The 15,173-nt window shown below is 39.9% G+C and overlaps 1 protein-coding gene across 2 annotated transcripts in view; it reads right to left on the bottom strand.

The window, feature by feature from the left end:
- Positions 1-543: 543 nt before the first annotated feature.
- Positions 544-15,173, bottom strand: part of LOC143395726 (attractin) — a 146,332-nt gene continuing 131,702 nt past the window's right edge. Inside the window, exons 27-29 of one of the 2 annotated variants that reach the window (XM_076851591.2) lie at positions 12,608-12,715; positions 7,373-7,491; positions 544-4,911 (exon numbers count right to left, since the gene is read on the bottom strand). In XM_076851591.2, the coding sequence (XP_076707706.2) occupies positions 4,626-4,911; positions 7,373-7,491; positions 12,608-12,715 (513 nt within the window). In that variant the 3' untranslated portion in view covers positions 544-4,625. The remainder of the gene's footprint in view (positions 4,912-7,372; positions 7,492-12,607; positions 12,716-15,173) is intronic. The other variant, XM_076851590.2, reaches the window with a different exon arrangement.

The raw sequence follows: 15,173 nt of genomic DNA on the forward strand, positions 1-15,173 counted from the left end.
AGATTTTGCTGTTGTACCTACAGATTTAGCAGTCTGGAAAACCTAGAGAGCTACTGAGGTGCCCATGAGGAGATGGAGACGGAGAAAGGGGCAGCAGGAAGCAGCGTGTGGGTAGCAGAGGGAATCAGCAAGGCCCGCACAGCTGGACTCCAGGAAGGTGACACTGACTGCTCAGGCCTGGCAGAGCTGCACTGCAGGCACACACAAGCTGCTGCCTGGGGCTCCCCAAGTGCTGAATTTCACCCAGAAGCGCAAGAGGTGCCCCATTAGCAGTTTTACACGTCACCTTCATGACTGCCAAATGCTTCCTCGAAGGCAGTCTGAAAACTGGTAACATTTATTTTTTATTTTTATTTTTTAAAATTTTTATGTGGTGCTGAGGATCAAATCCAGGACCTCACATATGCTAGGCACTGAGCCACATCCCCAGCTCCTGAAAACTGGTAACATTTTAAACATTTTTTTTCTTAAGGTTCTCATGTCCAAAATGTCAATAAACAAAGCCAAAACTAAACATTCAGAATAAAACTACATTTTTACCAGATCTACTTTTATTTCAGAAGGAAATTTGTATTATAGTATTTACTTTTGTTTATATACAGGTGCTTCACATTTGTGTTTAAAATGCACAGACCTCCCTTAATTCTCTTGTTCCTGCTTAAATTAGCTGTTATTTTACAATACAAAAAATACCAAAAAATTGCAGTCCTAAATGTATGTATAACACCCACAATCCCAGCAATGAAATAGTTTACAATACTTACTCCATATTTACATGAGTGCAATAGATGCTAAATTGTACATATTAACAAACTAAGCTTGAACCCAAACAAAACAGAAAAACAAAAACCGTAAATAACTATAAAACAAAACCGTTTCTAGAGCCAGAATTAGTTCAACAAAACAGGCGTCACTAGTGTTCAGAATGTTTTGTGCACAGATTCAGTTTCTGAAAGTCGATTCCATTATTGCCTTTGGAAGAGAAGTTGCCAGTTTTCCTCTGTACTCCCCAGAACCTTCCTGTAGGCATAGCAGTGGCTCTGCTTATCTGGAAACCATTCTGGGCAACTGTTTGGTCAGTCAATAGGCAAATATTTCAGACTTTCACAGAGGAGCCAGGGAAGGCCCAAGGACAGGAAGCCTCTATTTTCTTCTGCCCTCAGGATGGCCAATTCTCACAGAAATGACCCAAAGAAAGATCTCCTGGGATGACAGAGCTATGAGGTGTTGATTTTTATAATTCTAAAGAGCTACTTTTCCATCTTGGTCACTGCCCTAGCATTAGGTTAGTATTTAGTAAATATTTGTTGAATGGGGGAACCTATGAAATGAAAGGATCAAAAAGTATTCATGAAAATGTCACCATTACCCAAGAAGTTAATCACCTCCCACCCCCAACTGCTCCACCAGTTGAAAGAGCAGGAAGGGTACTGGAAGGTACAATCTTTTTCTTACCCAGAGTGCTCTGGTCTTATTTGCCCAAATTTTCCAGTGCCTCTTAAATCTTGCCCCTTAGGCCTTACCCAAGGATATTCCCATCCCCTTTTGCCAACAGTCTTCCTCCAGGTTAGCTCAGGGGAGTATGGGATGCTTTCTCTCCACTTCTCTTCCTACCTTGACAGGTGGCTCTCTGAGGGAAACAAAGGCCTTTCTCCAGACTGTGCACAGGGAGGGCAGGAGGTGGGCGGGAGGCTAGGATGTATGAGGTCTCTGTAGGGAAATGCAGCTATTTATCAACAATCCAACCTCCTTACTCCTGCCCCCAGTTTTCAGTATAAAAGACCATGGTTCCGAGAATTAGTCATTAAAAATATAGACCAAGCCACAACAAAATGCAGCCTGGAGAACCCCTTTTTGGAAAGTCTTGATTTCCATAGGTTATATAGTCTTTGAAATCAAAGACTAGAGAAAACATTTCTTAGGATGAGTCTAGTCATCCCTCACTCCCCAGAGTACCAAAAGACTGCCAGAAGATTCCAAAGGAGCTTGCAGAACCAACAACAGTGACAGACATTCCTGCTTCCCGAGTCTCCTCTGGCACTGCCATGTGAACAGACTCGCTGACTGCCTCTCCGTAGGTATTCTGACAGACCAGGTACCAGATGCAAATGAACACATCAATGCCAAGGTGGTGCAGTTCTTGGCTTCATCATCAATGCATCAGGGCCTGATAAAAGGACCTCCCAGAATTGGATACCCAGTATATGGCACAGAAACATATTAGATGAAACTCAGATGTCATTACATTTAATAAAAATACATGATGATATTTTTCTGCTTTATGTATACTCCGAATGTCTGAACATTCTGGACACTATTATATAGTTATGTACAAGTGCAAGATCAACGTTTTAATGACAACTTTATGTACAGTCTCTCCTGTGACTCACAAAGTTACCAGACGATGACCCCAGTCCCTCCTGGTAACTGACCTAAGCTACACTCTCTTCCTTCCTGCCATTCCCTTCTTCCCCAAGCCAGGAGGAGCTGCTGACTATCGGTTGCCAAGGAGAAGCAGGTGGATTCAGCTGTTCCTCCACTGTGGCACAGAATTAAATCTCACTTGCTTCTTCCTTTTTTAAAATAAACATTATCTAAAAAAAAAAATAAAGACATAACCAGGTGGCTGGGGTCATGGTGCATGTTATTTCAAGGCATAGGATTAACATGGGGAAGAGACTTCTTTGGCCAAGGAAATTTGGTCCTTTGAACAAACAAGGAAGATCACCCTTGCAGGAGGCTGAGCCTCATCACCTCCCCATTTCTTGGTAATACAGGGGCAAAGGGCCACACTGCTGCAGGCGTTCTGCAGGTGCTCTGTTCTGGTAGGGATGTGGGGAGCTCCTAAGAGGAAAGGTCTTTTCTAGAACTGTCCACTCTTTAACAATGATGTGAAAAAGAAGCTTTTTGAGAGGCGAGTCTCATAGTAGAGGTGTTTTGTGCAAAAGTGTTTTATGGTTCAACTTCCTTGGAAACATCTTTCCAGGAGCTTCTTCTTGGGAGTGGGGTTAGTGTTGTGTTAGAGAACATACTCCCTCTCTAGGCACTGCATTTAAAGGTGAAATGCCGCAGTTTTTGCTCTTCTGAGTGTTAATTTCTCTAAATTCACAAACTTGAGCACTGCCATCCAATGGTCCATCCCAATCAGGTAATGCCAGAGAGTCGCAGGCTTTGAAGCAGAAGGGAGATTGTGGGAGGCTGCTGCATAATGCCGGAATACAGAGCACCATAAATGGGGAAACGCAACATCCAGGCAGTGCCCTGTGGCAGAAGAGCAGGGGACTGTCCTGCCCCTCTAAAATTTGGTCATTTTCCATTTGGCAGAATGTTCCCTCCTTGTTCATTTTTCCCATGTGCTTTTCATCCTTATCGGCATTTGCTGCTCTCCTCACAGACACCAGCTCAGTCTGAAAGGAGGATGGGTGGGTCAATCCCTGCTGGCTAGAGAGAGGGCAGACAGCTCCAGGTCCTTCCCCAGGCTCCGGGCAGGTGATGCCCTACAGCAGGGGCTGTCTTTCTCCTGGTGTCTACTGCACTCCCAGCCTGAGGATGGCCCACCAGTTCAGAGCAGGCTAAAAGAGGAACCCAGAGCTGCTCTTTGACCCAGGCTTCCCAGATGCACTCAGTGTTGTTTTCTGCTTAAAGGAGACATGAGACATGAACAAGTCCCTCCAGTATAAAAGTCCCTTCCTTCCTCTGCGGTGCCCTGGCAGGAGGTGCATGGGAACTGTGCCTTCTTGACAGTGTCCTTTTGAGAACAATAAAAACAGGAGCTTTCACAGTTAGTTCATTTCTGCTTTCCTCAGTCTCTGCTGCTAGGTCAGATTCTTGGGGTGAGAAAATTCTTTTCTGGCTGCAAATTAGATTTTAGAAAAAGAGCAGACTGCCAATGGTAGCTATTCAGATTTTACAAGAATGTAGGAATGCAATTATGTAAAAACTTAGGCGTACTAACTTTCCAATTGCTAGATCTATTTAAAGTCTAGGCACTTAGTGTGTGTGTGTGTGTGTGTGTGTGTGTGTGTGTGTGCGTGCGTGCGTGTGTGTCTGAGAGAGAGAGAGACAGAGAGAGACAGAAAGAGAAGAGGAAAGAGGGAAAGAGCATTTCCAATGGATTAAGACTAAATCAAGTTGCTATAGAAAACTACTACGTTTGTTTACATTCTAAGTAACACTACCAACCTTGACATTTAAAATAGCCCCGTTCTATTCTAATTTGATATGATTCAAAAGAGATGGACCATTAATTCTGAACTAGAAAAAAGCTACTTCCTGGAAGAGAGATATCTGCCGAAATTGTGCAAGAGTAAACAGCACATCTTTTAAAAAGATAGCAGGCTTCAGATGAAATAAGTTAATTCATCTGACTAGTCTTTAAAAGACCAAGTTGAAGAACAACTGATAACGAAGGTCTGTGTGTAAACACTTCATCTTTCATTTTTTGCAGTTGAGACAGTCCCAAGAACAGTTCCACAAGTGAACCTGGGCATCATTCCTAGCTCTCTCACTGGCTCTATATCAGCCTACTCCAGCAACAATCAGATTATCCCTGGACCTGTAATTAAATTGATTATTTCCTATGCAAAAGTAAAAGGTTAGATGCCGGACACAGATGGGAGAAACCATCAAAGAAAGCTTGTGATCATGCAGATGAGTCGGATACTTTGAGGGTTTCCAGTCTTCTGCCCCGCCCTGCACCGCTGCTTCCATGCCTGCGCCCTCCCCTGCAGACGGCTCTGGTGGGCCACATGCTCCTGTGTGCGCGGGAGAGTTCCTGGCCCCAGCATCAAATGCAGGTTCCAGGCTGTGCAGGGGGCTGCTGCTTCCGGTTTCTTACAGCTCCTGACTTCTCTTTGTACACTATTGGCATCTGCTGAGAAATGTCCACCAGGGCGCTGGCCACGGCAAGACCTTAGGAGAACCCACAGAGGGGACACATGTCAAGGAGCAGCTTGCTTTTAATTTTTCTTTCCCCAACATTTCATGGTGGGGAAAAAAAGGTATAGAGGGAAGAGTCTTACTTCTACACTACATACCCTCCACCATCCCCATTTCATGATAAATTATAAACTCTTCCATTAGTTTCATATTCTTTCAGGTTTTATTTATGCAAATGCAAAGACATATTTTCCTCCCCTCCCCAATTTTGCATAAAAGGTGCAGTTTGTCAGTAAACTACCTAAGAAAAGTGCTCTGCTTGGCAGTAGGAACTTAGGAATTAAGACTGTAGCCATACTCAAGGTGTGTACCTTCTCCATCTACCTCCACAATGGTGGCAAATTAAGGCACCCACATCACTCAGATTCAGCCCACATCACTCAGTTTGTATGAGTTGTTTTATGTCCACCAAGATACAGGGCAGAGCAGACTCTGGGACCAGGCTCTGGAAAAAGCAAGGTTCTTTAACCTACCCATGTCTCTGTTTCCTCATTTGTAAAATGGGGATGATAATAACAGCACAGGTCTGGGGAAAGGAGTCAATAAGGGAAATGATGTAAAGTTTCCATATCCAGTACATAGCAATGATTAGTAACCATAACCTTTTACTCTCAGTGCCTACCCATTTTGCGTTAGGGACTATGGTCCCAATTCTTATTTTTGTATTGATAACCAATAAACCTGGCATTCATTCAGAAAGAAGCATTCAGGAGAAGTTGAATTATAACACTGGGGAAATGGCCAGCCCAAGCTCAGAGCTCTGCTGAGGTCACCTTTTAAGAGCTATTGGTAAAGTCTGTTATACTCTACCTCCACTGAGCATATAAAGTGGGGTAGAGAGTGAGACAGCACTTAAATGCCTGGTTTAGTGCCTGGCACAGAGTAGGGGAATCTACACCAGTGATAACTATTATGGCAAAGGCAGAGCCAGGTGCTCTGGGAATTCAGAAAAAGGAACCACTTAAAATGGGGAGAGACTGGGGGTACGGCTCAATGGTAGAGTGCCTGACTAGCATGTGCATGCCCCTAGGTTTGATCCCCAGAACCACCAAAAGAAAAAAAAAAAAAAGGTATGGAAGGGTTGGCAAAAATGGCCCTACTATTGGGGGAGGTCCCAAGCAGTGAGCAGGGCCTCATTGGGAAGTGTGTGTGGTGGGGGAGGTATGGATGAAAGTTGGAATAGGAAAGGCTACAGTATTGCAAACCTGTTGCCTTCCCATACTCATTCCATGTCCCTTCAGGAACATCTTCTAAAGTTTGCTGAGCCCAAGGATAGCAGGAGACAATCACTGCCCCAGAGTCAACTTACAGAGGTACCTTGTTCTCAGTATTACTATCCACACTGGGTTAGGGGCTCAACTCCAGGGATTCTGAGATGAGATGAAGATAATGAATTGTTGCCTTGCCATACCTAATTCCTCCCTTGTGAGGATACCACAGAACCCCACCATCCTACAAGCTGAGCTGGAGGTTCTTGTGGGTCTGAGGGTATAGTAATGGGATATAGAGCTCAGAGTGGACAGGAATCCTGGGCACACTTTCCTTCCAGACTCAAAATCTTCTTTGGCTAAGGCAAGCCTGATCCCCAGGATCACCACAATAGAAGGTTGTCTAAAACTGTTTATGTTGCTTGAGGCATCCCTGTAAATACTTCATGATTAATCAAGATATTTCCAAAACTGTATTCCAACTGCCTTCATGTTCATGCATATTATGATTCACGTATTTGATGGAAAAGTATGAGACACTGGTAAAAAATGTATCAAGTTATAAAAAATGTTAATGATAGATGAGAGAATAAAAATTACATCTACACAATCATTTTGGCTACTCTACTGGCAAGGGCTAGGAAGGAAATAATACTGAAAATTGGTGGGTGTTAGCATGTAGAACTGTGAGTACATTTTTAAAAAATCTCCTTTATATTGTTACAATTGTTATTAGGGGCTTATAGTTAAAAGAGCAAAAGAAACAGAGTAGAGCTAGAAATACCAAACTGAGCATCACCAGCTTTGAGGAGATGGTGAGATGCCAGAGGCAGGGAGAACATGACAAGGGAAGAAGATATGAGGCCCCAGGTGGGAAAAAGCCTAAATTCAGGGTTGGAACAAGGAAAGAGACAGGAGGGAGCAGCAGAGCAAAGGCGGAACAGAAACAGTGAATAAAACAAAGTATAGTCTGAACCATCCCTGCCACTGAGAAGTCAAGGAAAACTGGGCACAGTGAGAGGGCCCCTGAACTTCTCCCCAGAAAGGGAATGGTAACTTCAGGAAAACAGTTTGGGGAATAAATGAAAATGGGAATAAATAACCAAATCCTTGCCTCAACCTGAAGGCACTACTCAGCATCCTTCACATCCCATTCTCTAGAAAGGGCAAGAATTCAAGGCTTAGCTTCTTGACCATATAATAATATGTTTGTCACTGCCATCTACTCACCTGACTGCCCAGGAGGAGGGATTCCACCCAGGCCTCGAGGGAGCCTCACAAACACAGAGAGGACAGCAGCTTTGTTCCCAAAACATGGCTCCAGGGCAATGGGTTTAGGAACAGTCTGGCAAAAGAAAACAAAGTGTTACCTAAATTGGTGTCCCTCAAGCTTTAATCTACCAGACACATCATGTTCGTTGGTGCTTTCAAGCACTGCCAACTTGAGGCACACATCACAGTAGATAACCCAAATGACAGAATGAACAGTAACAGGAATGGTACAGACTGCTATTTTTGACATCCCCCTGCCCCAAGGAGACCTTAACTATAGGAAAGGGCCATATCCAGTTGGCTTCCTTTGGGCTCTATACTTTCACTTAATTTTAAATCCTAATTCACACTTGTCAAAGGAAAGTGTTTGATAGATTTGTCAGATAGTTTTGCAAACCTGGCTCAAATATAGATCCTGAAATTATGGCTACTTCTTTTTTTTAATTTCAAGCTTATTTCACTTGTCTTTCAGGTAGATAAGCCCCCTGGATATAAATTGTAATAGCTAAATAGCTCAACAAGTGGATCCTGGTCTACCTGCTGAATGCACTTGATTTTAGAGAATATACCTTCCTTTTCTGTTGCAGCCTTTAGATGTGATGTGTAAAAATGCTGCCTATATTAGTTTCTATTGCTATATAGCAAATTACTACAAAGTTTGTTGCTTAAAACAACATCCTTCTACTATCTCACAGTTTTATAGGTCAGAGGTCCATGAAAGCTCTGTAAGGTTCTCTGCTTAGAGATATAGGCCAATTAATGTCTCTGATCAGTTCTGGAAAATCCTCAGCTGTTCTCACAAAGGTCTGACAAGGCTGAAGTTGAGTTATTGGTGGGTATCCTCTGGGGAAGAATCCGCTCCAAACTCATTTGGGCTATAGGTAGATTCAAGTTCCTTGTGACTGTATGTCTAGGGAATTCATTTCTTTGCTGACTGTCAGGGACCACTTTCTTAGAAGCCATTACTATTCCATCCCACATGGCCCTCTCCACCTCAAACCAGGAATGGTGCATCTAGTCATTTTCATGTTTCAAATCTCCCCGGTGTCCTCTTCTGCATCCAGCTAGAGAAACTCTCTGTATGTGAAAGCCAACCATATTGGGACTTTTATCACATCTGCAAAATTCCTTTATAGCAGTACCTAGAGTGCTGTTTGATTGAATGATTGTGGGACAGAAATCTTGGGGATCGTCTTTAGAATTCTGCCTACCATATTCACAAATATGTCATCAATTCCTTTAATCTGATTGAAGAAAATAATTTCTAATATTTCTGGCTATGACACAGGGTAGTGACTAGAAGGGTAAAATGCAAAGGTAGGGATTCAGTTATGAGGCAACTGCAAGAATACAAGGGAGAGATGACAGTGGCTTAGACCAAGATAGTAGCAGGGGGTGGGGCAGTGGTTGGGAAATGCTATATAAAATAGCTTAAAATTGCTGATGGGCTGTCCAATGAGAGGACAAGAGAGCAAGAGTGAGTCAAGGACAATTCCACATTTTAGCCTGAACAACTAGAATAATGGGGTGATATTTACTGAGTGGGAGAAGATGTGCCAGAGGAGCAACCCTGAGGGATAATATCCAGACACTGGTTTGGATATGTTTAGTATGAGAAGCCTGTTAAAACACCCAAGTGGTCACACTGAGTGAAAAATTGAGTATATCAGTCAATTGGGAGAGTTCTCAGTGAAAGGAATCATGGGCTTTAAATCCATAAGATACCAAAGGGATGGTTGTAAAAGACATGACAAGAGGCCAAAAGATGAAGCCTGAGGCTATGCAACTGTTAAAAGTTGGACTACTAGTGTGGTAGAGCACTTACCTAGAATGTGCATGGCCCTCTGAGCTATATCATCAACACTTTTATTTTGACGTAGTTAAAGAGAACCAAATTTAAAAAAAACACACTTTTATTTTGATGTAGTTAAAGAGAACCAAATTAAAAAAAAAAAAAAAAAAATAGAGACCGAGTCTCAGTTGCCCAGGCTAGCCTCCAATATGTCACCTTTACCAGCTCCATAATTTTTTTTAACCCTGCAAATTATTATTTTATCAGGACATTGTTTTAAGTTTACAAACATGCTTATGATTTTATTTACTCACTACTCCTTCTGACATTATAGGCCACTATAGTCCCTTATGAAATTTCTTTCTTTCTACCATTTCTTTTATATATGTTTGTTGGTGGTAGCAAATTCTGTTTTTCTTCTAATTTGAAGATGACTTTATTTCATGCTTGTCTTAAAAGGTAACTTACTGGGCATATTAGTCTAGGTTGGCAGTTCTTTTTCAGGATTTTGAAGGCAGTCTTTTCTACTTTTTTTTTTTTTCTTTTTAGTGGTACTGGGGATTAAACCACAGGGCTTTGAACATGCAAACTGTCTACCAATGAGTTATACCACCAGCCCCTTTACATTTTTTTCTACATTGAGATAGGGTTTCACCAAGTTGCCCAGGCTGGCCTTGAATATGCAATCCTCCTGGCTCAGCCTCCCAAGTAGCTAGGATTACAGGCATTCATGACCATGCCTGGCTTGTTCTTCTATTTTCCATTCTACTTTCTTTTAGCTTCTGGTGTTACTAGTGAGAAATTAGCTGTCCATTTGTCATTCCCTTGTAGGTAATCATTTCCCAATTTTTTTTCTTTGTTTTGATAGTGACGGGGATTAAACCCAGGGTGTCATTCACTCTAGGCAAGCATTCTACCACTGAATCATCCCTTACCAGCTTTTAAAAACCTGTGATATATATATAAAATTTACTATCTAACCATGTAAAAGTGTATAAATCCATGGCATTAAATATATTCATATCTTATGCAACCATTATCCATGTCCAGAACTCCCCATTCTCCTCTCCTTTTCACTCCTGGAAACCAACATTCTACTTTTTTTCTCTATGAATTTGACTATTCTAGGCACTTCATGTAAGTGGAATCACATAGTATTTGGCATTTTGTAACTAGTTTATTTCACTTGGCACAATGTCCTCAGGTTTCATCCATGTTGTAGCATGTGTTAGAATTTCTTTCCTTCTTAAGGAGGAATAATGTTCATTTTAGGTATTCATTCATTGATGGACATTTAGTTGCTTTACTTTTGGGGTATTATGATTAATCCTGCTATGAAGATTGGTATATAAATATGTTTTGGATTCCGCTTTTGATTCTTTTAGTACATAGTCAGAAATATAATTGTTAGGTCATATGGTATTCTATTTTTAATTAAAGAACAGCAATACTGTTTTTTCAGTTTTATAGATGTATTATTTTATAATTCCACCAACAGCACAGGAGGGTCCTGATTTCTTTACACTGTAGATGACAGTTTTATCTCTGCATTAATTTTAAGATGCTCTATTGTCTTTGGAGTTCTGCAGTTTCGCTATGATAACCCAACCACAGTTTTCTGTTTGTATTCCTTCTTGCTTGCTTTCTTTAATCCTCCTTATGATGTTTTGCTTCTGTAATCTGATATACATGTAATTTCCATCAGTTCTGGAAAATTCTCAGTCATTAAATCTTTGAATATTGCCTCTCTTCCATTCATTTGTTCTGGTACGGTGAAAAATACATATATGGTATATCCTTATCCTGGCCTCCATATTTGTATTAGTCCTCATATTTTCCATTCCCTTGTTGTTATGTGCTAAAATTCTATATAATTTTTCATATTTCTCCTTCAGTTCATAAGTTCTCATTTGTATCTAATGTGTTATTTAACAAATAAGATGAGTAACTTATTTTAAATGTTTCAACTACCATATTTTTCATTTCTGCAAGTTCCATTTGGTTCTTTTTTCAGATCTGTTTGGCTATTCTTGACTCTCATGGCTTCCTCACCTTTATGGTTCCAACTTTTATTCCTTTAAACACTTCATATGTAGTTATATTGCATTTTTTAAAATGTTCATTCTAACATTCACAGTCCTAGCTAAATCCATTGTTTGTTGTTTCTATTCACTCATTCATGATAGCTGCATCTTCTCATACTTGGTAATTATTAATGGTTTGATCTTGATCTGTGAATCGTATAGTGACTGGGATATTTTCCTATGGAAAAGATTTACATCCACTTCAATGGGGGAGTTGTGGTGTGTTCTCAGTCTGAAATCACTTTGGACAACTCATGGACCTGGTTCTGGTTCACAGTTTGTTCTTTCTTTGGGGAGAGAAGGGAGAATATTCTCTGAAGATTTTACCTACTTTCTGTGAGCTCAGTTATGCTTTGATAATATATATTCTATTTGGGACATACAAATGTTTTCCCAAAATATCTGAAATATTTCATCATTTTACCTAAAGAAAAAGTCTTACCACTTTCTTTATCATTTCCAGTGGAGTCAAAATATTTATTTTCCACAGAGTACATAGTGAGTTATCATTTTGAAGTGTTAAAAAAAATACCAAAATATCATTATAAAGAACAATGGGGAGCCAGGGGGAAGAAGCACATACCTATAATCCCAGTTACTTGGGAGGCTGAGGAAGTAGGATCCCAAGTTTAATGCCAGTATAACTGACCAAGATCCTGTCTCAAAATAAAAATTAACAAAAAGGAGTGGAGGGCTTGGGAGTATATATAGTCAGTGGTAGAGAACATGCCTAGCAGGTGCAAAACCTTGGGTTCAATCCCCATAGTGGGGAAGAAGAAAAATACAGAATAATCACTTAACTATTTTCAGATAAAAAGTTTATAGTGCCACAGAATACTTAAAAGAATATCAGAGCTGGACACAGTGGCATAGACCTATAATCTCAACTACTGAGGAGGCCACTGCAGGAGGATAGAAAGTTCAAGATCAGACTGGATAACTTAGGGAGATGCTGTCTCCAAATAAAATATTTTTAAATGGAATGTAGCTCAGTGGTAGAACACTAGCCTAGCATGCTCAAGGCCCTGGGATTAATCCCCCAGTACCACACACATTTAAAAAAAAAAAAAAAAGGAAAATAAAATTAGACACATAAATGTTAAAATCTCCTGAAGGTATGACTGCTTAATGACATGAACCAATGCTGGTAAATGAAAGCAAGAGAATAGAGAACCTTGGTGTTTTCACATATTCTTAAACAAAAAAGAAAAATAAGAGGAAATAGGATAAGGCAATCTGCCTTCTCTGGTTTTCCAGACTCAGAAGCTTGAGTTTAGAAGTTAAGTTATAGGGATGTTGAACCACATTCTCACCTTTATACTCCCCCCAATAAGATCAGGAGGCTCTTCATCTGTTTCCAAGGCAACATTTACAGAGGCAAAGGGACGGCTGGCCATCTGCTGCATCTCTCGAAGAAGTTGCTAATGAACAATACAGCAAGCATTAATGCAATGAGTACTGAGGGGATTTTATTAATGAACACTGCAAGTTAAAAATAACTTATTCTCCCTGATTCAAACAAATCAAACCCAAATGATACTTCTATAACAGCTGGGGAAAACTGGACATGAGCTAGGTGTTAGATGACATTAGGAATTATTAAATTTTGTTGGATGTGGTAATACTACTCTTGTTTTTAAAGTCCTTAACTATTAGAGATACATACTGAAGTACTGGTGAATATGATGCTATGATGTCTCTTGGTCAACACCTAAAATGATGGGTTCCACATTTCTATTATTAGATTAAAGTCAGTCCTTCTCTTTTCCTGCAGAAAACTGAACCAGGTATCCACACAATAGCAAAAAACTGCCTTGTTCACAACAGACAGGAACTAAGAGCACTCTCCAGAGAGGTGTTGTAAGCTAAAAAAAAAGAAATTCTGCAGAGCAGAGGGATGAGCAAGGACTCTGGATTTAAGGTAAGGATGTGAATCCCTGCTCCAATGCTCTCCAGGTGTGCTACCTTAAAACAGATGTTCAAAAATCTCTGGGTTTCAGTTTCCTCCTCTCTGAAATTTGTTATCCTCCCTTAAGATTGTCATTGGCATTAGATAGTCATAGCACGGGGCCTAGCATATAGTGTGGTTATTTGTGTATCACTATGGATTTTGGAGATCTTTTGGCCATGTTCTTAAAGCCTTGTGGTTATGCTATGGAAGATAAATAGGCCTTGCTTTCATCTATCTCCTTGAAACTATCATAGGAGACAGAATTCTGGGCTGCACAGATGATGACTCTGTACTAAAAAGGCATTTTTTTTTTTACATAAACATTTTCTTAAAAACCAATAATAAATTCCTACATTTCATAATGCTGTTGGTCCATTTACTCAACAGATATATGCAGCAACCCCCTACTCTGGGTTTTGAGCTGTTCTAAGGGCTGGGGTCACAGTATGACAGTGTTCTTACCCTCCTGCAGTTCCCACTCTTCTACCCTTTGTGAAGAGTGTAAGAACTAATATGAGTATAAGTACTTCAAGCAGGGCCTGGTATGTAGCAAGGACTTAAAGAGTGTTTTCACGGGAATAAATCATGACTGATATTCTAGAAATGATAAAATATATATCCTGAATGAGTAGGTTCAGAGTTACCAAGACACTCCAAATTATAGGTTAAAAGTTTAATTTATTAGTTGATCATGTGCATAGCAAGCATACTTTTAACCTGTCTCAACAAGTTGTTCATCTTCTTATTTTCTCTTTCAAGTATGTTGCAAATATTTTCCAATTGATTGTTTCTCTTCTAGGTTATTCACTTATTTATTTTTATATACTTTGTGTGTGGAGGAGGATATTGGAAATTGAACCCAGGGGTGCTCTACCACCAAGCTACATCCCAAACCCTTTTTATTTTTTATTTTGAGACAAGGTCTCACTAAGTTGCCTAGGCAGGCATCAAACTTGGTGATGCTCCTGCCTCAGCCTCCGTAGTACCTGGTACCTAGTTTATAGGTGTACACCACTGCACCTGGCTATTTTCATAACTTACATACTGATTTTTATGCAGGCAAATCTCTACTATAATACCTCAATAACTTTATATAAAATAATTGTACAGCCTTTGCAATAGTAACAAAACTTACTACTCTTTTAGTGCATAGTCTAGAACATCCAGAACAAAGTCAAGTGACTGTGGAAGCATAATGATTAGGAACATAGGCTATGAAGATTGAGTTTTCTGGGGATTGAACCCAAGTGTACTCTTTTTTTTTTTAAAACTTTCCTTTTATAAGTTGATTGTTTTAAGTATTTGTTTTATTAATGGAAAGGTGAATAACAGTTATCCAGATATTCTTCATAGAGTTAAACATGTATTTTCGAGTTTACTAAGAATTTTGTTTTTAAATTAGCTCTATCTCTAGTCTTTTTTAAAAAATTATTTTTTATTTTGATACAAAGTCTCATTAGGTAACTGAGGCTGGTGAGCTTGTGATCCTCTGGCCTCGGCTTCCCAAACTGCTGGGGTTACAGGCAGGCATGTACCACCAGGCATGAACCTTTACTCTTTGTAAGCTGATATTAAGTGTTTGTAATAGTAATGGAAAGGTGACTTACAGAGTTACCTACGTATTCTTCATAGAGTTAAGCAAGCATTTTTGAACTTGCTAAGAGTTTTGTTTTTAAATTGGGAATGAGTATTATATCTCAATTGATGACTAAATGATTACTTGGCTTCTAAGAATTCAGGTTTTATTTTTTTTTAATCCACTGATAAGAAATATCATAATAGGTATTTTGACATTAAATGATCCTTTTATCATTCTAGCAATAAGTCAGCTGAACATATATTTATTACACAATTGGCCTTTGTTTTTTGATGCTACCTTTGTTAGGTTTTATTATAAGGGTTTTTTTATTATAAGGTTTTTTTTTTTA

The sequence above is a fragment of the Callospermophilus lateralis genome, chromosome 3 (genome assembly GCF_048772815.1).
Source record: "Callospermophilus lateralis isolate mCalLat2 chromosome 3, mCalLat2.hap1, whole genome shotgun sequence".
NCBI classification, from domain to species: domain Eukaryota; kingdom Metazoa; phylum Chordata; class Mammalia; order Rodentia; family Sciuridae; genus Callospermophilus; species Callospermophilus lateralis.